This window comes from Coccomyxa subellipsoidea (assembly GCF_000258705.1).
Source record: "Coccomyxa subellipsoidea C-169, whole genome shotgun sequence".
Lineage (NCBI taxonomy): Eukaryota > Viridiplantae > Chlorophyta > Trebouxiophyceae > Coccomyxaceae > Coccomyxa > Coccomyxa subellipsoidea.
In genome coordinates, this window is record NW_005178024.1 from 970,842 (window position 1) to 993,607 (window position 22,766).

The 22,766-nt window shown below is 51.6% G+C and overlaps 6 protein-coding genes across 6 annotated transcripts; 5 read left to right on the top strand and 1 right to left on the bottom strand.

The window, feature by feature from the left end:
- Positions 1–180: 180 nt before the first annotated feature.
- Positions 181–2,227, bottom strand: COCSUDRAFT_31237 (DUF1751-domain-containing protein). The gene is made up of 6 exons (XM_005643912.1): positions 1,940–2,227; positions 1,664–1,842; positions 1,432–1,549; positions 1,181–1,329; positions 831–1,028; positions 181–622 (listed from the first exon to the last, which is right to left on the bottom strand). Exons 1-6 carry the CDS (start codon positions 2,120–2,122, stop codon positions 478–480), a joined length of 972 nt encoding a protein of 323 aa, XP_005643969.1. The 5' UTR covers positions 2,123–2,227; the 3' UTR covers positions 181–477.
- A 415-nt stretch (positions 2,228–2,642) lies between these two features.
- COCSUDRAFT_54684 (hypothetical protein) lies at positions 2,643–4,534 on the top strand. Its single transcript, XM_005643913.1, has 6 exons — positions 2,643–2,951; positions 3,044–3,161; positions 3,260–3,411; positions 3,507–3,565; positions 3,650–3,759; positions 3,882–4,534. Exons 1-6 carry the CDS (start codon positions 2,943–2,945, stop codon positions 4,184–4,186), a joined length of 753 nt encoding a protein of 250 aa, XP_005643970.1. The 5' UTR covers positions 2,643–2,942; the 3' UTR covers positions 4,187–4,534.
- A 488-nt stretch (positions 4,535–5,022) lies between these two features.
- COCSUDRAFT_31241 (ribosomal protein L13a component of cytosolic 80S ribosome and 60S large subunit) lies at positions 5,023–6,514 on the top strand. Its single transcript, XM_005643914.1, has 5 exons — positions 5,023–5,057; positions 5,238–5,321; positions 5,452–5,609; positions 5,780–5,954; positions 6,200–6,514. The coding sequence occupies exons 1-5, from the start codon at positions 5,049–5,051 to the stop codon at positions 6,329–6,331; spliced, it is 558 nt and encodes a 185-aa protein (XP_005643971.1). The 5' UTR covers positions 5,023–5,048; the 3' UTR covers positions 6,332–6,514.
- A 2,433-nt stretch (positions 6,515–8,947) lies between these two features.
- COCSUDRAFT_19620 (hypothetical protein) lies at positions 8,948–9,921 on the top strand (the record flags this gene model as incomplete). Its single annotated transcript, XM_005643915.1, has 4 exons — positions 8,948–9,118; positions 9,226–9,445; positions 9,653–9,657; positions 9,715–9,921. The coding sequence occupies 4 exons, from the start codon at positions 8,948–8,950 to the stop codon at positions 9,919–9,921; spliced, it is 603 nt and encodes a 200-aa protein (XP_005643972.1).
- A 2,762-nt stretch (positions 9,922–12,683) lies between these two features.
- Positions 12,684–14,247, top strand: COCSUDRAFT_58714 (galactose oxidase; the record flags this gene model as incomplete). Its single annotated transcript, XM_005643916.1, has 5 exons — positions 12,684–12,697; positions 12,945–13,094; positions 13,225–13,389; positions 13,542–13,758; positions 14,089–14,247. 5 exons carry the CDS (start codon positions 12,684–12,686, stop codon positions 14,245–14,247), a joined length of 705 nt encoding a protein of 234 aa, XP_005643973.1.
- A 648-nt stretch (positions 14,248–14,895) lies between these two features.
- On the top strand, positions 14,896–22,194 carry COCSUDRAFT_48944 (hypothetical protein; the record flags this gene model as incomplete). Its single annotated transcript, XM_005643917.1, has 16 exons — positions 14,896–15,091; positions 15,195–15,242; positions 15,328–15,390; positions 15,491–15,606; positions 15,696–15,765; positions 15,871–15,999; positions 16,080–16,193; positions 16,335–16,485; positions 17,109–17,305; positions 17,762–17,836; positions 18,088–18,300; positions 18,573–18,758; positions 20,404–20,526; positions 21,035–21,433; positions 21,636–21,835; positions 21,978–22,194. Exons 1-16 carry the CDS (start codon positions 15,014–15,016, stop codon positions 22,192–22,194), a joined length of 2,379 nt encoding a protein of 792 aa, XP_005643974.1. The 5' UTR covers positions 14,896–15,013.
- Between the last annotated feature and the right edge of the window lie 572 nt (positions 22,195–22,766).

Genomic DNA, 22,766 nt, shown 5'->3' on the forward strand with positions numbered 1-22,766 from the left:
AAGCTGGTGCCAATGGCAGCAGTATAGAGCAGGAAGGTTCAGGGTTTTTCTCAATGGAGTACATCCTTCACAGAAGTTCAATATGACACAGTTCTATTTAACGGAGCCTGACCTTCGCAGTCTACAACCCATGACTGCACTGCAGTCAGCTGATCCGATCAACTGTCACACGGTGTCAGAGATAGAGATTATGATTACATTGTTCCATGGTCTGCTATCGTTCCTGGCCAGCCACACAGGGCTCATTAGATGTCCCACAGCTCCTCAACAGTCAATAGAACAGACAGATCAGAGTACGTGCTCTGGTGTCACAGCAACACTTGAGCTTGAGCTGAACACCATCATGGTTGCCAAGTACTGCTTGCCAACGGTTGCCAGAGGGTGCACATGTGCATGATAATTGCTCAGTGACCACCAATGACAAAATCTCTTGGAATGATTCAGAATTTGCAAACTTTGAGCAGAGCCAGCTCAATCCTATGAGCCTTCAGCCCCAGAGCTGACCGCCTGAGCTGTCCTGTCCTCTGCGAGCGGGGCTTCAATATCTGCATTTGTGCTGACAGGCACAGATGCCGGCTTCCTGGATCCAAGCCTCTCCTCCAACGCGCGCGCCCCCCGCTCCCTGCCATGACATAGTCGCTCAGCAAAGTTTCCATACTAACCTGGCAGATTGCACTGTAATAAATGCCGTTCAAAAGTAAAACACACGCGATGCTCAATGCTCCTGAATGCAAGCAAAGCACCCTGATCCTGCTTTGCTTCATGCAAATAGCCTCTTCACTCCAACTGCCATGACAGCCTTCTTGCAGCTGCTGCCAAGTACAACGCACCTTCTCCTGGCTGCATCAGCATCATCTGAGCCAGGCAGGGGCGCTGCACCGGGCACAAATCCGCCTGCAGCACGTGAAGGGCTCCTGGGGGCGAGCCTCAGGGCAACACCCACCACCTGCGCCACCTTGTCCACAGGTGGCTGTACAAATTCTGGGAAGAACGAAGCAAAGCGGAAGTCCTCATTGAATGGGTCGCCCCTGCACACAGACGACCCCACATGGCTTCTCTGAGATGATTGATACTTAGGGCAGTTGTCATAACCCACTTCAGAGGACAGCTGCACGGATTTGGGTGAGTTGGTGAGCTAAATTTTGGTGAGTTGGAGAACAAATAACGGTTAAGGACTCACCTGGCAGACAGCTCCGGCTTGTATTGCAGGAAACGCAGGTACACCCAGGCAAAGTAGGTGCCAAAACAGACAAAGGGCACTGTACTCAAAGCTGTGCCCAACACAAAGCTGCCCGCCACGGCAAATGCCAGAAACAGACTGGGCAGGTGCTGCACAACAAACCCGATGTGAAACGCTTTGGACATTCAAAGACAGTGCACCAAGGGACAAAGGCTTTAAATACCACTGTATGTGCAGGCATGCATGCATACCTTGACTCGGAAACGGATCACCCCTGTCAGCAGCATGATTTCATTGTCTGGCATGATTTGCTTGATGGCCACAAGACAACCAGCAACGACGCCCTCAAAACCTGACACTTCCTTGTACCTGTCGCATGACGTCAAGATTATGAGGACTTGCTGAATTAGGAAGCGCAGCAGGGGTCAAGTCCAATGTTCCTTAATGACAAGAGGCAGGAGGAATCATGAATGGAGAACTTACAGTAGGTCTCCTGACTTCTCAGAGTACTGTGTGAGGGCGAAGAAAATGTACAGTAAGAACAAGGTCGCTGCCCCTGTGGCAGCATTTGTTGCGGCAAGAAATTTCAAAAATTCTGATGAGCCCCAGACTGGCTCGATGAGGCGTGCCAAGGCCAGGCAACTCACCACACTGAAAATGACCTGCATGGGAACATGACCCTTAAGCATGCAAGCAGATCCTTTCATGTCAAGTTGAAATCATTGGATCAATGAGGTTCATTGTACTAGCTGCGCTGACCTTGTAAAAGTGGACTTCAAGGAGTCCAGCTGTGAAGATGTTCCAAACGCAGGGCAGAAACCTTCCAGGCACCAAAGCAAAGACACCCCTTGTCGATGGTGCGATCAGTTGCACAAAATATCCTATGACTATCACCCCACCAATCACCTTGGACAGCTTTGTAAAATCCGTTAACAACTTCATCGTGATGGCTGTCGCTATCACCAGCGTTGCCTTCTCATGGTTGTGGAACAATCTTGCTTTTCTGACAACCTCATAAAACAATCTAAAAACGGTATAAGTTGTCTACAATCATCTTCATCAAGGAACAACCTGCTACTGCAGGCTGAATTCCCTCCTCGTCGAATGAACGGCGTTCCCTCAGAGCTTGTGAAAGAAAAAGGGACAAGTGGGAGCGCCCGCGGGCGGCCACGAGGTCATACGCGAGCTGGGGGGCAGAACCAGTCGCAGGCCCGTAAAGCCAATCGCCAGGGAGATATTTAGAGATAAATTAGGGCCTAAAACGGGGCAATCCCCTCGAAATGACCTCTAGACTCCGGTTCGCGTTCCGTACAGCAAGCGTGGCCGCCTGCTCAGGAGCCAAATGGCATAGGGAAGGGGTAAGAATTAGAGATAAATCGTACCAGGTTGGGCGACCGTTAAGGGCATTCGCCTTATGGCGAATGACCAAAAATGTTTATTTATTTGGAAGCCAGGGAGACCAGACAAATTACAAGTAGACAGGCAGTGTCAGTGGTAATTCTCGAGCGTGTTAGAAATATAATTTCCGCGTCTTCCAAGCAAAGTGATGCGTTTCACGACTAGCAACATTACTGTCAAGACCAGATACGATTGTTCGGGACGCTCAGATACTCAATTGCAAGCTCTACTCGTAGTATAAATTTGCCACAAGCGACCAAGTGCGACTGAGCGGGCTTGAGAGCTGAAAGACGAACAAGCGTCTGTCCAGATCTTAGCAGTCGAGAAGCTCGCACTCTCCTCGCAGTCTCCTCGGCTTTACAAGATGACAGAGGTATGATGCTGTATTGATAATGTACCTTTGTTCTCTTTGTTGGAGCTCGCTATTATGGGCATCTCGTCTGAGCTCATTACATGTACGCGCAGAAATGGAAGAGCAACCCTATGTTCTGGTGCGATTACTGCAAAGTATGGATGCAAGACAATCCCAACGCCAAAGCTACCCATGAAAGGGGCATGAAGCACAAGGAGAATGTGGCGCGGAGTAAGTTCCAAGGATCTCCAAAGCAAGTCACTGCATATCCATTTTTGCACTGAATAAGTCCGGCAATGCTTTCCATGACTGTTTCATATACACTGCAGAGCTCCGGCAGATGCGTCAAAGGGCCGACACGGACAAGAAAGAGGCTGTTCTTGCTGAAGCCACCATGAGTGCAATTGAGGCAGCCGCCCAGAGGCAATACAAGAAGGATTTAGCAGCTGCGGAAGCTGTGAAAAGCATCCATGGAAGCTGGGTGCGCTTGCTGTGCCCCTCTTTGCTCATTGCTTCCCTGCAGCAACAGCCATCATTCAAGGCCTTCGTGTGATTACAACTTGTCTCACCTTCCAGGTACTTGACGAGGATTCAGGGCACTACTACAACTCAGCGCAGCGGTACTACTTCAGCAGGTGTGCACTGATGATCTATCACAGATGGGCTTGGATGTGCAAGTAATGCATATTGTACTGAACTCCACAACACCTGATGCGCAGGGACACAGGCATGTACTATGGCGGGGATCCGCCAGCATGGACACTGCAGCCTGAGATACCTCCTGAATCGCTGTTCAAGCTGCCAGAGGCCGAGTCAGCCAGTGCATCAGGTGAGGCGTGCAGCAATTGAAATCACTCGCAGGCAACCCAGAGAGACTGCCCCGATGAATGACTGCAACCATGCTCCTCTAGTCAGCAGAGAATTACTGAAGGTGCCCCTTTCTTTGACCAGGGCCAGCACCAAAGCCGGCAATGGTTAAAGCGGTGCCCAGAACGGTGAAGGCAGCGCACCCGTTGGCAGGCATCGGCGGCTACCAGATGCCTGAGACTGGCAGGATAGGCGGCTCCAAGGGGGTGGGCGTTGCATCATCCAGCACGCAGCTGGCAGCAGCCAAGCGGAAACGAGAGGACGGCGCAGCCGGGGCCTCCAAAACAGAGAATCTGTCTGAGGAGGAAAAGCAGGCCCGGGCTGCCAGGGAGGCTGCCCGCGCGCGAGTGCAGCAACGCACAATGAACAATTTTGGCCTGGCCGAATGAAGCACATGTTACGGGTTTAGCTCGGGTGTTTTCCTGGCTCGTTTCCAAACGTGCATTATGTGAGTTGAATCTGTAGACACATTGCCCAGAGTTGCAGTGGTCTGCCACAGTGTGCGTCGATTTGAAGGTTCTGAGCCGCAGTCAACTGCCACTGGCAGTGAGGAATTTAACTGGATTTAGGAAAAAACACCAATGCACTGGTGACTTACCAGCAGTAAGCAGCTAAAAATTATCAGGATGTGGCATTGAAACATATCAGGCCGGGGGGGGCCTGATCCTTGTCACAATTTCTTATAGCTATGATGGTATAAGAAACTTAATACTTAATGCTCAATTGAAGCTGGCTTCAAGGGCGGTTATGACTTCTCACCCTTTCACAGTCTCGTGCAGCACAAAAGAATCATTGAATGAAATGTATCGCAGGTTTCTTCCAGATTATGGGTGGAAGAGGCATGCCTGCATGAGCAACTCCCCAGTCAGGAATCGCCGCTCCTGCAACCAGGCAGTGGACCAATTGAAAGCCATGACTTTTTCGGAAACAGGTGGCACTCAGGCTGCCAGTGGCGGCGGCTGTCCTGTGCCGTCAGTGACGCCATTCATTCTCATCAAGTGGCAGAGGAAATCTAGTTTTCTAGCACGCTGCTTTCGAGGGCTCACTTATTAACTAAAATAGTTCTGCACCATGCAAACCAGATGATCCAGACCATCAATCGTCAATTGCATGCAGAACTGGCGCACGTGAGTTTGCCGAGCTGGCGTCATGGAAATCCGGTTGCGGGCGTTCCGATGCTGCGGCGGCCAAAAGCAAGCAGCGGTGCATTTCACCAAACAGACTCGGGGAACGTGAGGTCAGGCAGCCAGGATGCCGAAGGTAGGTTCCGAGACTAATGATCGATGTTGCCACTTTGAAATGCTCTGCAACTTAGGCAGAGGTTGTAGAAATCCGTGAATCGCAACTGTTGACGCTAAGTTTTGGGGGGATCCTACTCCAAACTATTGTGGAATGTACCCTTATCTTTCCGTGAACTCATAGATGTATTGCATTGCGCAGACTGTGGTGATCGATGCCCGAGGGCACATGCTTGGGCGCCTGGCTTCGATTGTTGCCAAGCAGGCTCTGAATGGCCAGCACATTGTAAGCCCATCCTCTTATTCTGAATTCATGATCCACGCTTGTGTTGTGCAGTCCGTTGCATGTATGGTTTGACAAGTGCGCTTTACAAAACTGGACGGTGCTCAGTAGCGTTTGCCCTGTCTGTGCACAGGTCGTGACCCGTGCAGAGGAGATCAATGTGTCAGGAGGTCTCGTGCGTCAGAAGATGAAGTACGAGCGGTTCTTGAGGAAAAGGATGAACTCCAACCCCAAGAAGGGACCCATCCACTTCCGCGCCCCATCCAGGATATTCTGGAGGACAGTGCGCGGGTGTGTTCCGGATCTCCTGATCATATCAACAAGCGATGCTGGTTATGACGGCATTTACATGCCATGCCATCACAAGCCATGCAAAGAGGTTGAGAGGCCACGAGCCATTGTCAGCTTTTGTCTTCTTAGCTCTGGGAGCCGGGCTGAGGGGGGCTGTGGTATGGCTGCAGAATGGTGCCGCACAAGACAAAGCGCGGCGCAGCAGCTCTGGAGAGGCTGAAGACCTTTGAGGGCGTGCCGCCCCCGTACGACAAGGTTAAGCGCATGGTGGTGCCTGACGCGCTGAAGGTCCTGCGCCTGCAACACGGCCACAAGTTCTGCAAGCTTGGCGACCTGGCCGCCTCGGTGAGTGCACCGCAACCTGTTTCCCACATGTCTGCACATCAGTGGACACCAGCTGGATTGCTACATCAGCGCAGATGGGAGTTCCTGCTCAAGGATAAGGCCCCAAAGCCTGTCTTGAGAAAGCAGCACGAAGTTGTGTCAGGAAATTGCACGTTGGGCAGGATAGAGATGCCTACTCCATTGGGCCTGTGAAGCGCGTGGTCGCAGAATGTTGGCCTGACATGCTGTATGTGCCTGTGTTGCAGGTGGGATGGAAGCACAAGGCTTCAGTGGCAGAGCTGGAGGCTCGCAGGCTGGAGAAGGCAAAGGGCTTCTACCTTGCAAAGAAGAAGCTGACAGCCCTCAAGGCAGCCGCTGCAGCTCAGGCCGCAGCTTAAGGAGAGCTCACTCTGCAGATGTCATTCCTACTGATTTAGCCAATATTCTCTGCTGCATGCTGTATGGGGAGAATTTCAGGTGCTGCATGCTGTTAGGGAAGAATTTCAGGATCCCAGGCCGTCAGAGATTGATTAACGCACAGTATGTGTATCTCTTGTGTAACAAAAGCAATTGACAAGAAATTTTTCAAGAACACAATAGGCTGTTCAACGGCGTACACACATGATACAGCTTCGTATGGTCATGCACATTTGCTCCCATATCATATTTAGAAATCCACTGGCAGCAGCAAATTTAAGGCGTCCTGTTAGGGTGGACCATTGCAAGCGCCTCTGATAGCCAGCTGCCTTGCATCCACATGCAGGTGTGCGCCCAATTGGCTCCCACCATAAACACGGCTGCTCTATCCTGTTTTCTAGCGGTGACGATGCCCAAATCAGTGGTGTGGCTGGACTGATCAACAACGTTGGGGTCTAGACAGATCTGCATCACAGAAGCTCATCATAGCGCAAACCCTCTTCCTTAGGCACTTCTGGAAGCATCTTGCATTTAATGGATACTAAGGGCTCCACTGCAACATACAGACTGCATTGGTGAAGTGCACAATACAAAATGGTCTGCCTGGCCAACTCGCCATGATCAGTGTTTGGCAAAGACCCTGTGCCAATTTCAGTGTGCTCAAATTCATGAATACGATGTCAACAACAGGTGAGCATGCTTTCCAACACTCAGGTGATGTGCACCTCACAACGCAACCCCTGCTTGCCAATTTCCTATGCATGCTTCACTTTCCATATCTGAATAGGAGTCATCAGCCACTTCCCAACCCTGAAAAGGCAGACAAAGAGGCACACGCCACCCACAGACACTCCAATAAAACCCTGCAATGCAGAAGTAGTAGATCTCCCAAATAGTGCAACATAAACTTCACACTGTCGTCAGTCGCAATGGGAAGAACTGTGAACTCTTTGATCGTGACACATGCAAGAGGCTCACCTGAGGCTGTGGCAGCTTATTCAAGAAAGGGTACGGAAACTGGCCGTTCGCGAACGAGCAGAGAAGAATCCAGTGCAGATAAAAAATCACTAGGCCGATGGACAGGTTCTGACTGCGCCTGCTGAAACTCCGTGGGCGGCTGAGGAGAATGTCAAGCCAGGCCACCACAGAATTCAGAAGATGCACAGATATTCCTGCTCCCAGCAGCCACCTTTTGACGCATGACAGGGCCATCGTGATAGTCTTGGCATCTAGGAACATACACATCAATAGCTTTGCGTGTGGTGTCATCTGGTGTGCATTTCAAGGTGCCGGATTACACGCCCAGGAGGCAAAAGTTGCTTGCCACCTACCTAGCCATGGTGGCCTTTGGTGATCCACCTCCCCCCCTTCCACAACATCCTTGGTGGCAGCATCGATGAGGTAGAACATACACGTCACCTGTGATCAGCACCAGGAGTCATGCTGTCAAGTTCACGCTCTAAGGCTTGATGCCATTATTTACATGAATTATGCAGCCAATCAAGGAAATGCATCTTACCACGTTCGCCAGCCCAAACACTGCACATGATAAGTCATCTGCAAATCTGGCAGGCGCAGGGAGTCTTAGTGCCTGCGCACCAGGGAAAGGATCACAAGTAGTGCTTGAAGGACCGCGGTGGGAGGGGAGATCGACAAATGAGATCAATGAACGGGGAAAGAGACTCACCCTGGGTAGATGACATAAAAGTGACGCTGAGAGCTGAATGAGCTGCAGGGTATAAGAGTAAAAGGTCAAGTACCTGCTCAGATCACAGGCACCTCACCGAACGCGGGACTCTGTAAGAGTAAGCAGAGTCATCGATGCCAGCGCAGCATTCATGATCTGAGGAAGATCGCCACGCTATATTGGAGGGGGAGCACACCTGAAGAATCTCCCAAAACCACTAGCTCCAGGAAGTACACTCGCAGCGTTGCTAACAAAATGCCAGGTCCACACATACAGGTACCAGGTGAGGGCTACTGTGTGAAAGACAGCGGCTACTGGCTGTAGCTTAGACTTGCTCTGCTTCTCCTTCTGTCCTTGGACATAGCAAACACCGTTTTCACAGATCATGGCCAGGCAAGCCGATCGCTGCTGTCAATTACAGGTCATGGTCCTGCTATTTCTGCGAATAATGCATGGATCAAACTTCAACGCAGATGGAAAGCGTTCCCTTTGATGATCATGTGGTGCTGCTGACGTCACGACTTGCTCTGAGCAGCTAGAAGGACGCTTTGTTGTGAGGTCACAGATTCAACAGGTGTTCTGAGTTCTCTGTGCATATGCCAAAGAGCATCTCAGATCTGGTGCAGAGGCAAAAACAAACACTGTAAAGCCCAACAGCCTCATGGCATGCCATGAGATGTCGCTCTCCTGCCCAGGACTGGGCAACAGTAGATGTGTAGCTTTCACAAGTCGCTTGAAGCCCTTGAGAAGGATGTCAAATTTACGACACTCTTCTCAATCTAACTCAAACTCAACCGTCCACTGTTCTGCTGTAGCTGAACGACACGTCAAGCAGCTAATGTCCAGCGTAGCGAAAGCAGCAGCTGCTGTGGCTTGCAGTACTCTCCTAACTGTCGCAGGTATTTTTATTATGCGTCAACTGACCTCTGCTTGCGCAATCTGCTCTCAGACAGTTCACAGACAGATCCCTCTGTTCTGTCCAGGTGCACATGCTCGGCTGGAAGGTGTCAACAAACCAGAATTGTTGCCGGACACCTTCACAACAGTCATAGACGTAGCGGGCTTCCTGACTCCTGGCGAGGTGGGCTACTTCCTGGGACATGGGGTGCTGGTCCAGTGGATAACTTTGCTCCTTGATCCTGCATGCTCACATGTTCATGACGCCATTTCTCTGCTTACTTGCGGCAGGAGACCCGCATAATCAAAGAAGTGGAGTCCCTTGAGAGTGACACAGGGGTGAAGCTGCGGGTGCTTGCCCAGAACTACCCCACAACTCCGGGCCTGGCAGTGCGAGACTACTGGAAGGTGGATGAGGACACCGTTGTGTTTGTGGCAGACCCATCTCTGGGCGGCAACATTCTCAACTTCAACGTTGGCGCCAACATAGATCTGCGCATCCCCCGGGCAAGTCCACATTTCCTGCATGCCTCCCAAAGCTGGCACTCCGCTGGCATGCTCTGCAGGACACAGAGAAATAGCACCAAGGCTGATTGTGATCTTCCATTTTGAGCTGGAAAGGCTTGAATTGGCAATCTTGAGAGAAATCATGACAAGGACCCACTTTGAATATTTGCAGACGATTTCTTTCTCCTTGCTCTGACGCTCGCTCTGCCAGGATGTGTGCATATCTCTTTTTTAAGATTGAGTTCAACACAGTGTGTTGCATTGGTGCTGCAGAACTTCTGGACGCGGCTGAGCTCAAAGTACGGCACCAAGTACTACTGGCAGGAGCGCGGAGAAGGGAGCGCCATCGTGAATGCTGTGAGTGCCATTGACACCTGTGCGCGCGAGCCTCTGGGAAGGCTCCAATGCTCAAAGATCCAGGGGGAGCTGGGTGAAGAGCCCTCTGCCGGGCCTCTTGAGAAGATGTTCTTGGGCGGGTGATGGCGTGGCTTCGAGCAAATAAGTCATGCACATGTGCAAGCAAACCCTTGAGTGCAGAAGAGGTGGACTATCTGCTTTCTTAGTAATTTTTCACTAGGAAATATCAGTTGGCACTGCCAACTTGGCAGCAAATATCTAGGAAGCTGCAATGCAGCCAATATGTGTGATATGGGCACTATGACAGCCAGCTGGCAGCCACTGCCACAGTTGTAACTGTAATTACGCAATACTGTCAGCATAGGAATTTCTCTAATACATTGCGGCACCGTCACGGTCATACGGTGTAGTGGCTGAACTCGACCTCTCAGAGATTTAGATTCCATCATTCAGCAAACTCAGATGTCCCAAACCTTTTGACAATTTTGGCATGCAAACATTATATTCTTGAGATCAGTATCACAGTCGAGTGCACGTGATGACATGATTGACAGGCGCCTGCAGACTTTTGTAGGCCCCGCGGAAGTGGCTGCAGACTCTCTGCGTGTATGCCCTATGGCCTCTGGCTTTGGGTTCGCCGACCTGCTTATAATAACATTAACAATAATAATAATATTTACCTAGAAGCAAAATTAATAGCATCCCCGCATGCAAACCATGAAGACTTCAACATCTTCAACAACATGATGAGTCAAAATGTCTGATGATGACTCACTGCATAAAGCTCAGCACGACTTGTTTCCTTTCCATTGCCGAATACCTTTGATTTCTCCTATTCGAATGTAGATAGTGTGTTCACTGTCGTTCAGCTATATACATAGGAGCCTTAATTTCACTATATGGGAGGCACACAGTCTTGGATGTAAGGCGATGCTGCTGCAGAGTGGCGGCCCTCGCTCGGCCTCGTGGCAATTCCTTTAATATGCCGTTCAATGCAGATCAGTAAGATATGGGCTCGCTCCGATCATCCCTTCAATCAGGAATGATATAACGACATCACCAAGCAACATGACAGAGACAGAGGCCAAAAGGGCTGAAGAGGCCTTGACTCAGGCGCTCTTGCGCGCACCACGACAATTTCTGCCTTTGGTGCGAGCAGGAGTCCATGTTAAAAAGACAGGATTCAACCATCAGAAAGGGCTGAAGGCTTGGTGTCAGGAGAGGCCACACCTCTTCACAGTGCGTGTCTTCCACCTTAAGATCAGAATACATAACTACCATAACTACTCAATTCATGTTATATGTGGTACCGATGCACCATAATGACTGGATGGATCAACCATTCTTCACGTGCATACACCCTGCTATGCAGGTGGAGAGTGACACGGTGAAAGCAGTGCTCAACCCTTCTCTGGACACCGAAACCGGTCAGGATGCATTGCAAATCAAACTGGTGGATTACCTGGTGGAATTTGGAAGGCCTGCGCATCTTGGTTCACACGTTGGACAATATGTCAACAGGGAGCTGAAAATCAACACATCGGTGAGTTCCAGGCCCTTCTATTCTTGCTGTGCCTTTCTTCAGACAGAGAAAGGCAATAATCATGTGTTGCCTCTGCACACAGGGCCGGCTTCAGATGTTTCTCCAATCAAGGCCTGACATTTTCAGGTGTGAGAACCAATATGTCTCACTGGTAAACCCTCCTGGAAGTGTGAAGAAGCTGCTGGCAATTCCAACATGCCCAGACAGAGATCAGGCAGACACAGCCTCAAATTCCTCCTGTGACGTTCCGCCAGGCTTCCAAGCAGCCCCCAAGAAAGGTGCTCTCATGGCATATACATGATCCTTATTGCTTCATGGTACTTGCACACTCAAATGAAGTGTGATCATGGCAATCCCTTCGATCTTCCGGGTACCTGAATGTGTAGCTGCCCTGCAGGAAAAGTGCTTTCAGAGGTACCCAAAGCCCGACAGAACTCTCACAGCGACAAATCTCTGCACCCACTGCCTTTGCGTGCAGTACCTGCCCGTAACTTTGCAGCAACCCCAGCCACAGCAAACGGTGCCGCAGCGCAGCCAGTCAAAGCAGTACAGCCAGTTGCAGATTCAAACAGTGCTGCAGGAAGCGAGGCATGTTGCTCCTCTATAGAGCTCCTTGCCATCAAATAAGCGTCATCTGCAGAAAGTTGTTTGGTGAACTCTGCTTGACCTTTGCAATTCAGAAGGCTTTCCTTCAAGCATGTGTGCATGCAGGACTTGATTGCTCTGAAAGCCCAGCTACAAGCATTGCAGATTGAGGTCGATGCAATAAGGCAGCACCTGAACCTTCCCTCAGCAGCTTCTGCCGTGGCCGCAGCAGCAACAGTCGCAGATGCTCCGGTTGAAAGAGCACAAACCGTGCCATCAACCGTGCCCAATGGAAGAAGTCGGTTTGCTGAGGGGTCAACGCGCATATCTCAGGTGAATCTTGGAGCAGATTCCACCTCCCCGTCACATCGTCCAGATCTTCATCCATCATGCAAAGAATTGTATCCTTGCTGGTCTTTTGGAGGATTGAGGCGGAACATTGACTTATTGGCATCCCTGACTTTCCTGGTTGTGTACAGGACTCTACCAAGGAAAGTGGAGGAGCAAGCGGGCAGCATCAGCAGGCAGATGAATCACCTCCAGAGGAATGTGCGGAAGATTCTAGCAGGCAGATTTGTGTCTGTGGTGGCCATGACAGCAAGCAGTGGCTGGCTACTGCTGAGCAGTTCAGCATCTCGAAGTGAGCGGGTTCCCATCTTATTCAAAATCAAATGAGACATGAAAGACGTAAATGAGATATGATCGATTTTTATTATGAGACGTTGACCTGTAACGCTGCTCCTTATCTCTACAAGGTATGGAGTTCCCCAGGTGCTTTGTTTGTCTGTGTACAGGAAGGAGTGGACGAAGCTACTTCCTCTGGAATCGCCAATCTCTTTTGCAGCAGCAGGATCGATCTACAATCATGTGTACCTCTTTGGAGGCAGTGATGGAAGCAAGTGGTCAAAGGATGTGAGGAGGTGTGACTCTCAATCTACACCCTTGTCAGTCGGCAGTGTATGAGGATACTGGCTAAACAGCTTCAATTTGCTTTTGACTCTAGATGTGGTCCTTGCAGGTATGTTGGCAATGGTGATGACCAGGACGGGTGGTCAACAGTTGCCCCCATGTCAAAGATTCGTGGAAGCCTGGCTCTGAGCTTCCTGGGAGGAACTTTCTATGCAATTGGCGGCGGCATTCCTTCTGAGCAGTACTCATTGGTCGAAGGGTATGCTGCAGTGCTCTTGCTGCTCCATCAATGTGAATGCACCAAACCACCATGCTCATTTTTTACATGACTTTGTAAATTTCCTGAAGAGGGGCAGTATTCTTGTGTGACCGCATTTTGTCTGGTGCAGATACAATCCCATCACAGACCGATGGAGGATGCTGCCACAAGGATTGGAGACGCCCCGCTTTGCACTGGCATCCTCCGTTGTCAAGGGCTCCATAGTGTGCGTGGGTGGCCTGAAGGGCACTGAGTACCTGGACACTGCAGAGACCTTTGACCCAAGGGAGGGCAGGTCAGCTCTACTGTCCGCTCTCTTCAGAGCATCCTTACTTGTTCAAGATGATCCTTTGCAAGCAACAGCCGCGGAGCAACGTGCAGCACTCTCATACCTTACTCAAAAGCATTCATGAGTCCTGCAGACCTGAGACTTCTTGCTCGGTGCAGGTGGATGACACTGCCTTCGCGCATGTCATCGAGGCGCGGCAGCTTTGCAGTGTGCACTCTGGGGGAGACGAGTCTGCTGGCGATCGGGGGCTTCAATGGCTCGGAGAGCGTGGCGTCCTGCGAAGTGCTCGACCTGCGCTCCGGCAAATGGCGGCCGGCAGCGTCCATGTCAGCCGGGCGCGCCTTTGGTGGCGGAGTCGCTGTCAATGCTGACCAGGTGCAGTGTGTTCTGCTCCCCTCTTCCCAACAAACAAATCAGCATTATTATCATTACATTATTTTCCTGCCAGGAGGCAAGGTGCGTCGCGCAGACAAGCTGCAGTTCAAGGCTGCCATAATCCTACCCCAAACAATTGCTGTCTCAATCATCTCTTCTCTGGCCTGCCTGTGTTGGCCAGTCTTCTGAAGTGAGCCCGGCTTCTGTCAATGGCCGGCGGAGAGGAGGATAGCCTCCTGTTGACCCTGCATGCTTGTCTTGTCAGGCTGCCGTAGTGGGGATGGGCCGCCCTTGACCTGTTCTTGACGTATGGTCTGTGGCGTGGCACAGGCACTGGCGTTTGGAGGGCTCGCCTCAAATATGCAGAATTACAATACTGCCATGGAGATGTACTCCCTCAAGGATGATGCCTGGACTCCATTCATGCCAGCAGGAGGTCCCGGAAGCCTCATGCGAGCCTTTTTCTCTGCCGTAGCTGTGGAGCAGTAGATGTCAGGCAACTCGGCAGCAGATATGTAGAGCTCTGCATTTCACTGGCATGCTTGATCCAGTGATCTCAAGTGCAATGATTCCTGCTCAAGAACGCTGGTGTGAAATGTATCCCGAGATGAGCAGCCAAGATTAAGCCATTTAATGACTTTTGTCGGAGACGCTCGGAGCTTTGCAATTGCACAGTAGCACTGCTGTGGCATTCAAATTCCAAAGTTTGCCATCGGTGGTACCTCCGCAAGTGTCGGTAGCTACCTCAATGCAATGAATGGCAGCTGAATCACATGTGAGAAAGTGAACCCGTCCTCGAGAGCAGATCATAATCAGAGTGGATGCTCCTCACAACGGAAGTCTCTGCGGAGGATGTTCCAAAGTCACATGGGTACCCTCCGGTGCGCATGCGGCATGCTGATGTACTTGCATGCATATGTTGGGTGATCAGAGCTAAGGAAGTTTATAAACAATGAAACTGTGAGTTCAAGGCCAAAGGAGATTTAAGACTGCAAATCTGGGGAAGGACTGAACATCTTTGTCACTGTTGTTGTCCAAACTTCAAAAGACGATTCAAAATTCGAATTCAAGGAAGAAGTACGTGGCCAAGTGCAATCTCACTATCGAGTCCCAAGACTGTGTTTCGGCATCTGAACAAAATACTCCTCTGAAAGAAATAATATCGAGTCTATTGAGAGAAGTATGTCGGTTAGTATTCGTCCATTTGACCCAGAAGTCCTTCCAACGCAGATGACCAGAAACGATCGTCAACCTTATGCTTGCTAAACAACCCTTGAACCTCCTACATCGTCTGAGGAATCGTCAATTGTATTCTTTCGCAACAGGAACCTCGGTGAGCGATTTGGATATAGTAGACCATAGGAAAAGCTTCGCAAAATCTTTCCTCTGCATTCAGCGTGTCTTTCTAGCTCCTGCTAACTTGTGTGATATACCAGGTGAGCTCGGTGCGCAGATACTACGAATCACTTGGTCCACAGGCTGTGGTACGTTCCCAATGAATAATAAACAACTGAGTGTCATGCTATTCATGTTCATAGTGTTGCACATTGAAAAGTCTGTGGCTTGCAGGCTACTGACACCGAGACTTTCAAGGATCATTTCTGCAAATTCGTGGGACAAGGCGAATTTCTGGTAGGTCCTCATCTCTGAGCTCTACTGGCGCTGGATTTGCTAGCACCTGTTGGGTCCTGACAAAAGCGCAAGTAAACCCTTCTCACAAAATCTGATGCAGGTCTGCTTTGATGCCCTGCTGCATGATCTGGTGGTCTACAGATGTCTGGGCTATGGAGTGTCCCTACCGGGGGACTCAGAGAGTCAAGCACCATCCAGAGAATTGCGCTTTGACAGGTCTGCCTACTACAGATCGCATAGCCAATTAATGCAGAGCACTATTTGACTATTGGGCTCGCTACTGACTGGAAGAACTTGTGGTGCAGTTTCTTCCAGGTGCACTACCGCCGACTGGTTGCCCACGGGGCGGAGAGCTTGATCAAAGACTTTTGCCTGGTGAGCCCACCAGCTCTACTACATCCTGACATGGGGGGAAATTTTGATAATATGCCTCTATCACCATCTGCAGACTTTCTGAAGACGACAGGTGAGCCGGTGCAGGTGGCCCATGGGGAGCAGTATTTGATCCTTGCATCCTCCACTGTGCCGCTGAGCAGCACAGATGCAGCCTATCCCCGGGACAGCGTCGTGCAGAACGTGCCCGTGTATGCCTCTACCACGTTCCACCTGGTGAGTTTCCCCACCATCTCGCTCATTTCTCGCACTCAGTAAATTGGGCTCTGCCTTTACGAATGAACATGTTGGTGCAGGTGCGTCTGGAAGACGGCACCGTGTGCGACAGGTACTCGATCAGCAATGACTGCATCCACTTGAGCAACAACAGTGGGGTGTACCTCCACGATGATCTCCTGGCCATCCTCACGGTGAGTGATGATGGCAGCAGATAGCAATGGCATGCAATTAGGCCATGGCAGCAATTAGGCCCGTAGGTCATTGATTATACCATGGGCGGGCATGCGGGCAACGTTGCGGGCATTCACCTGATGGCTGGAGTGGTGTCTCAGATACATGGGCAGGCGGTGCACCTGCTGCAAGTGCTGCCGGGAGGGCGGATGGTGAAGGTGCAGCAGTTTGGGAGGCACTGCTGGGACGACGACGAACTCAACCTTTCAGAGCAGGCTCATGCCGAGCAGCTCTGGCGCAGCTCTCAGGCACGTGCTTTCCCTGCCCTTGCCCTGTAGTGTGGCAGCTATTCAGCGATCCAAACCAAAACTCTTGGGATGTTGAGGATGCAGTCTTCTGCTGTAGGGAATTGTCGACGCTCCGCCTCCTGCAAGAGAAGGTGCAGGTGGCGCAGGTTTGGCAAACGCTGCGAGAGGGGTTGCTGCAGTAAATGAGGCAGCTCCAAGGTATGCTCTGGACCATCACACCCATGATTTCCGGGTTGCCAATTGCTTGGGCTGTGACATCTGCGTGCATCACTGGAGTCACAGCCTCTCAATTATGTGCAGGACCGATGCGGCGCAAGGCGCACCTGGAGCGGTTCAGGCGCCTACACAGCCAGAGGCCGCCACTCGGCCACCGGTCCCCATGCTACTCCAGCGAGCAGGTCTGTGTGCTGACCTCCCTGCAATTCAAATACACGCCCGACTTTTGATCTCCAGCAACCCCTGCCTTTGCATCAGAATTTCATTGTCCATGCTGCACCTGTAGTTGTATGCACTGCATTGGCCTAGAATCCCCTTACCTCAAAAGCCGTCAGAACTCGTGAACAAGAGCATTGCGAGCCCTTGTAACCCAAGCCGGTCTTAAGATATGAGGTGTCCATGCGCGTGCAGGCAGCGCTGCAGCACCGGAGCAGGAAGTACATTCGGCAGCGGCGGCGCCTGAGGGAAGCGCGCTGGTAGAGGGCATCACGCAGCGCATCCTGGCCTTCCTGTTCCTGGAGCGCTACCGTGACGGCCGCGCGCCGTCCGATGCGCTGCGCCGCTTCTTCTACTCCTTCGAAGCCTACGCCACTCTCGTGATCTGGAAGGTTCGGTGCCTTCCAAAAAGTCTCATTTCGGCGGGCTGCATGAGTCTATCTTGACCGCCTGAGCCGCCGAATCCACCAATCACCGGAGAAATGTTGCCACCAACGTCGTTGGTAAAAGAAATCGAGTACTCTGGCACCTCGCCACTTGCCCATCAGCGTCCCATCACAGTGCCCTCTGGCACCTGCATGGGATGGGGTGGATGTGTGGGACCATTGTCAAAAAACAAGCACGTCCTGGGAAGTTCTTAGGGCCCAGTATGAAGCATGCATGGAAAAATCTTGCTTGTGTCTGGAAACCCCGCCTTCGATACTTAGGTGGGTGCTGCTCAATGAGTTAGGTGCCTCACCATGAAAGTCACTCCTGTGAGGATTTTCTTTACTCGAGAGGGAGATTCAGGGAGAAGGAGGCTTTTGAAGTTGTGGTGCAGAAAAATTGAAATGGGTGCTGCTGCGCAGGTGCAATTTCTTGACAGGAGCCGGCTGCTGCTCAGCATGGGCCTGCGCAACGCCACCCAAGTCCGATCCAACAGCGTACGTCCAGCCGTCTTTTATGCATGACTTACTATTACGCAAATTGTGTTGCCAATGTGTTTGATAGTAACTTTTGAAGCAATCCGCCTTTGCAAGATGCCTGCTGACTGCGAGCTGAGCGGCACGTGATCACACAAGCGCTGCAGAGACGGATATCATGCTGGGCGCTGACGGTGATTAATGGAGTCAGGCATCGCGTTGGACCCGAGTTGGCTGCAAGGATGTAGTTTGACTGACCGACTGTGGTGCAGGCGTATTTTCTGGTGGTGTATGACCGGGACTCGGGCCAGGTGGTGGGATTCTATGACAACAAGAATGAGGCGCTGCTGGGCTTGTACCTGAAGCACACGCCCTACTTCCACGCCGCCTGCATGAGCCAGCCCTGGGCGCGATTCCTGACACCCTGCCCTGCCAGCCTGCACCTGCCAGACCCCCAATCCCCCCAGCCCTGGTCGCAGAGCCAGGTGAGCGCACCCCGCTCCTATTTTTTTGATATGCTGTTCTGCATGAGGAGGGCTAAGCTCTTCCTAGCTGGATCAGCACCGCATGCTGCTGAATGTATGAGGAAGAAGGATTTATCATCAGCAGGTCGTGTTATCATTTAATAACGATTTGAGGTAAGTGCAGCTTTCAGTGTCTGCCATGCCAACAGTGTTGAGTGTGGTGGTTTGTAATGGACATAATGTGAGAGAACTTGCATATGCATGAGTCATATAATGGAGCTGTGGGGGAGCAGGTAGTGCGCAGGATCCTGGCAAATGTGCCTGCAACGGCGCAGGCTTTGTGCACATCGCCCTTCCTGGACGCGAATTTGTTTTCGTATGATGACAAGCTCATCTCTGCCACGCTGAAGATGCGCGGCTACACAGAGCAGCCGTTGAAGTTCGTGTCCAGAGCGCACCCTGCCGCTTCGCGCTTCAAGGTGCGCCTCTGCTCTATACACATGCCTCAGAGTGTTTTGTTTGGTCTCGTTGTTGAAAACAGGGGAGCCCGTGCAAATGGATGCATGCCTGGAGGACAATTTAGATACGCCCAGAAAGGTTCTGCAATGCTTGACAGAACTGTGTGGGTCCAGGTGCAACCCTTGCTGGCAACCCCTCCACAGCAGTCTAGCCGCCAACTGAAGCAGCTTGTGGCACACCACTTTCACCCAGTGCTGCCACTCGTCGTGTGCCTTCTGCATACCGCACTGCAGCCTCCCCAAATAACAATATACTTCAGAGAGTGAGGAGCGTTGCAACGATTGTCTCTGCAGTGACTACTGCAATCTACCAGTATTACAACGCTTGACCTGCATTGAGGGCAAGTTGCACCAAGTACTGCTGATGCTACTGTTTCATCGTTGAGCAATGTCTGAGCAGGTTGTCAACAATTGATATCGTACTGTTTGTATCACAGACCTCTATATTGCAACCGCTCTCCCAAAGTGGGACAGGCAAATTATGAAAGTGCAGACAACTTTGGAAACACTATATTTCCGTTCTGTTGTTTTGCTTGATCTGCTTGTTGTTGCACATAGTTGTGCCTGCCTGAGCAGGCTGAAGGGTGAACTCGCTGCATCATAGTCCGTCCTGCCTCACTTGATCTCCTTGTGCACCTGTCCAACCCGGATCAAGTTCAGGATCACAAATGTGCCTGACAGCCACTGCCTGTGATCCTCGTGAAGAGCAACAGCATGTATGAGGCTGAACAAGGAAAGGGGTGTTCACCGTAACTCTCCGCAGAAACTTGTTGTACTTCTTCAGCTCTAACCTCTCCGATGTGTTCTTTCGGTTCTGCACTCACAGAACCAAATCAATCGCAAAACCTGCAGACTTGACAGATCTTTAAGCACACCTGTACCCATACAGGTCCATACTGTAATGGATGCACCAGACTGGATCCAATCTCAGCGGCCACTACCTTCTGTGTTGTGTATCTTGACGGTGTGCCACCTTCTTTCCTTGCCTCAGTGCACTCCAGCGTCACAATGCACCGAACTCCTGCAAAAAAATGAGGTCACCCACGTCATTAATAGTAAGTTCACACGATTCCAGAAGACAATCTGCATTTAAACAGAAGGCGCACCCTTTTTCTTTGCCATGCATGTTGTTGTCTGGCGGCAAGGTGTTCCCGAGCTGGGTCTGCTGGCAACAAGACCTGAGGTCATGCGAGCGCCAAAGAAAGCTGAGGCCTGCATGATGGCAGCCTGATCTTCCGCAACTTCAGCACCGACTGGTAGATCCCTTCTCTAGAAATGTCTCTACGTCAATTTGCCTTGCATACCTTGAGAGCTTCAATGTTCAAGTACAGGGAAACTCCTGCGGCTCACAGGATAGGTCCCCCCGCTTGAGGTGGAGATCCAGGTTTCGGAGGCGTTCCTGAGCAAATTGCCCAACACAGGGCAAGGAAGCAAATTTTGATGAAGAAATATGGAAAGATCGTAGATATTTGTCTGATTGCGGACCAATATATCTGACAAATCGTACCTAACCCATCATTGATCGAAATATTGGCCTTTTGAGGCACATCATCCTGACTAGGACAACATGCGCTTGCGTTTGAAGCTTTGCGGTACTTCGGTGCAGTCATCCTCGATCCCCATACGCCTCGATGATGACTGCACGCTGGAGCAGCTGCAATCACAAATTGTGCAGGAACTGCTCAAGGCAAATAATCTTGGAGACTTCACGCTCTCTCTGAACAAAAAGGTGCCAGGAGAGCTTATGTGACTTCTGCATGTAGTGACAGACCAGCGATTAACGTAGTGCCGCAAGTATGCCCAAGAAAGGGAAGTGTTGTACTGACTGGGAAGGACTATTGTGTTTCAGGACGAGCTTTGTGGAGAATCTCAAGCTTCTGTCAAGTCCTTGGGATTGCGCAGCGGCGACCTCCTGTGGGTCATGGTCACCGCCCAACCTGATGCCTCGCCTTCACGGGCAGGCCTCCCTGAAGGAGCGAGCAGCTCAGTTGCCTCACCTGGAGACAAGACGACAGCTGCTGCTAATGAGCAGAGCTCGAGCATGACCTTTGTTAGTTCCTGCCCCTTGGAGGCCCTTCGCTGGCTCGTACACGCTGCACTGCTGGAGTCTGGCCTTGAGCTGCTACAGGTCTGCAACACCACGAGCTGTCCAGCTTTTCTCCTTGCATGCGTTTTGCATAACATGTATTTGGAGTGGCAACAAGAGACTCAACATCACGCTGCTCATGCCTGCGCAGGAAGAGAGCAATGATGCGGCACCCCCACCCACAATTGGAAGCGAGTTACAGTATGTGCTCCGGACGCTCCCTGGAGATGAGCCATCAGCCATGCGCGCCCCATGCACTGTCAAGTATGTGACCTTCGGGGGTAGCCTGGTCGTCTGGGGCTCTACAGCCAGCGGCAGGATGTCCCACATCAGCATAGCAGCCGTAGACTATATACACTCTCAGCCAGGCAAGTCAGGCAGCGAGCCAAGATTGAGCGCCAGAGACCTCAGCGGTCTGTACATGCGGCTCAAGGACGGCTTCATCCACCCCATCCTCATTGCGCTGTGCGCTGAGGAGGGCAGGCAGCCTCCACCCTCCCTGCAGCTCCTGCCCACCGAGCTCAAGCTGCTCTGCCTGCGCCACCTCCAGGTCTGCTCAAGCTTGAGATGCTCCCAATACTCAGCCCTCCGTGCCACCAATTGCAACATAGCTCTGATGCTCAAATTCTGTTATGGGACCAGGAGTTGTGAGCACACCAGTGTGGTGAACACTCTCGAAGTCCAAAATTACTGCAAGGTGCCTTGCAGACGAAAGCAATCTTGATCTTGGTATGGCTGGTCTGGGGATGCAGGCGCGCGATCTGGCGGCGCTGGCGTGTGCGAGCAGGGACTTGCGGCACGTGGCCAGCAGCGAAGTCCTGTGGGAGCCGCTGCTCGTGGCCGAGTTCGGTGCGCCATCACCTGCGGACGGCCTGCTCCCCGGCACCGGCGCGTTCATGCATGCCTTCGGCGCGCGCTGGACCGAACGCGAACGGCGCCGCCGCCAGCGCAGGTGCACATTCATACCCTTCCATCTGCTGTTGACAATATGATGCCAAGTGATCAGGGCCACAGAACAAGGTGCAGGCCAAACAGTTGCAGTGGGTACTGCACTGGTGATATTAAGAAGTGCTGATCAAGTTGTATTGCTGCAGGCGCATGGCACACGAGCCCAGGCTGCCTTATCCAGGGACAGGCCCGCACTTGGTGGTGCCGCACTCATACTTTCCCGCCGGTGCGGTAGGCGGCGATTTTGACCGCCTGCCGCACCCCTTCCTCGGCTTCTCGGGAACGCGCGGCAGCGGTCCATTTGGTGGAGCCGGCTTTGGCTTGGCTGCACCTCGGCGGCCGCGGTGGAAGAACCTGTCGTAAAGCAGTGGAGTTCTTAATTTGATGGCTTCATATATGTAACATTGCCTGGAAGCCTGTTGGTTTCGTTGTGCTACTTTGTGTATCAGTTGAGACTGTGCTTAATTGCCATCTTGTGCAGTTGCATTGGCAATGCATGCACTGCAGGCAGCCTGCTGGCAGCCTTTGTACACCAGTATTTCTTGTGGGCGTGTGCTAATAGTGTCAGAAGGAGCGGAAAATGCCCATCATTGATGGTAGTAATCATTGTGACAATGCCCTAGAAAGTACCTTGCAAAGTGCACCAGAAGCAACAGATCATCGATCCTAATTGCGCACATGGGCCAAAGCGCGCGCTGGGCCTTGCCGTCCGCTTGTCTTCTAGTACAGCCCCCCTGAAGTGTAACCATTGCTTTCCCTGCAGCTGATAGGTAGCTTCATGCTAGCACGTGGCCACATGCTGCATATGCATCCTGCTTTTCCCACGGAAGGAAGGAAGGAAGGAAGGAAGATTACATCACTCCAGCCGCCTAGGGCTGATTGGATGAACTGGCAGCATCCAAATAATCAAAACAATCCATCACAAAATGTGCAAC

Bases quoted from the DNA above. Each gene is read 5' to 3' on its own strand.
- COCSUDRAFT_31237 (XM_005643912.1), bottom strand. From the start codon at position 2,122: ATGAAGTTGTTAACGGATTTTACAAAGCTGTCCAAGGTGATTGGTGGG. The intron at 1,550-1,663 runs GTAAGTTCTCCA...GTCATGCGACAG, and splicing joins GAGAAGTCAGGAGACCTACT to GTACAAGGAAGTGTCAGGTT. The intron at 623-830 runs GTGCGTTGTACT...ATGTCATGGCAG, and splicing joins GCTGATGCAGCCAGGAGAAG to GGAGCGGGGGGCGCGCGCGT.
- COCSUDRAFT_54684 (XM_005643913.1), top strand. The intron at 3,412-3,506 runs GTGCGCTTGCTG...CTCACCTTCCAG, and splicing joins AAAGCATCCATGGAAGCTGG to GTACTTGACGAGGATTCAGG. The intron at 3,566-3,649 runs GTGTGCACTGAT...CCTGATGCGCAG, and splicing joins CAGCGGTACTACTTCAGCAG to GGACACAGGCATGTACTATG.
- COCSUDRAFT_31241 (XM_005643914.1), top strand. The intron at 5,610-5,779 runs GTGTGTTCCGGA...GTATGGCTGCAG, and splicing joins TTCTGGAGGACAGTGCGCGG to AATGGTGCCGCACAAGACAA. The intron at 5,955-6,199 runs GTGAGTGCACCG...CCTGTGTTGCAG, and splicing joins TTGGCGACCTGGCCGCCTCG to GTGGGATGGAAGCACAAGGC.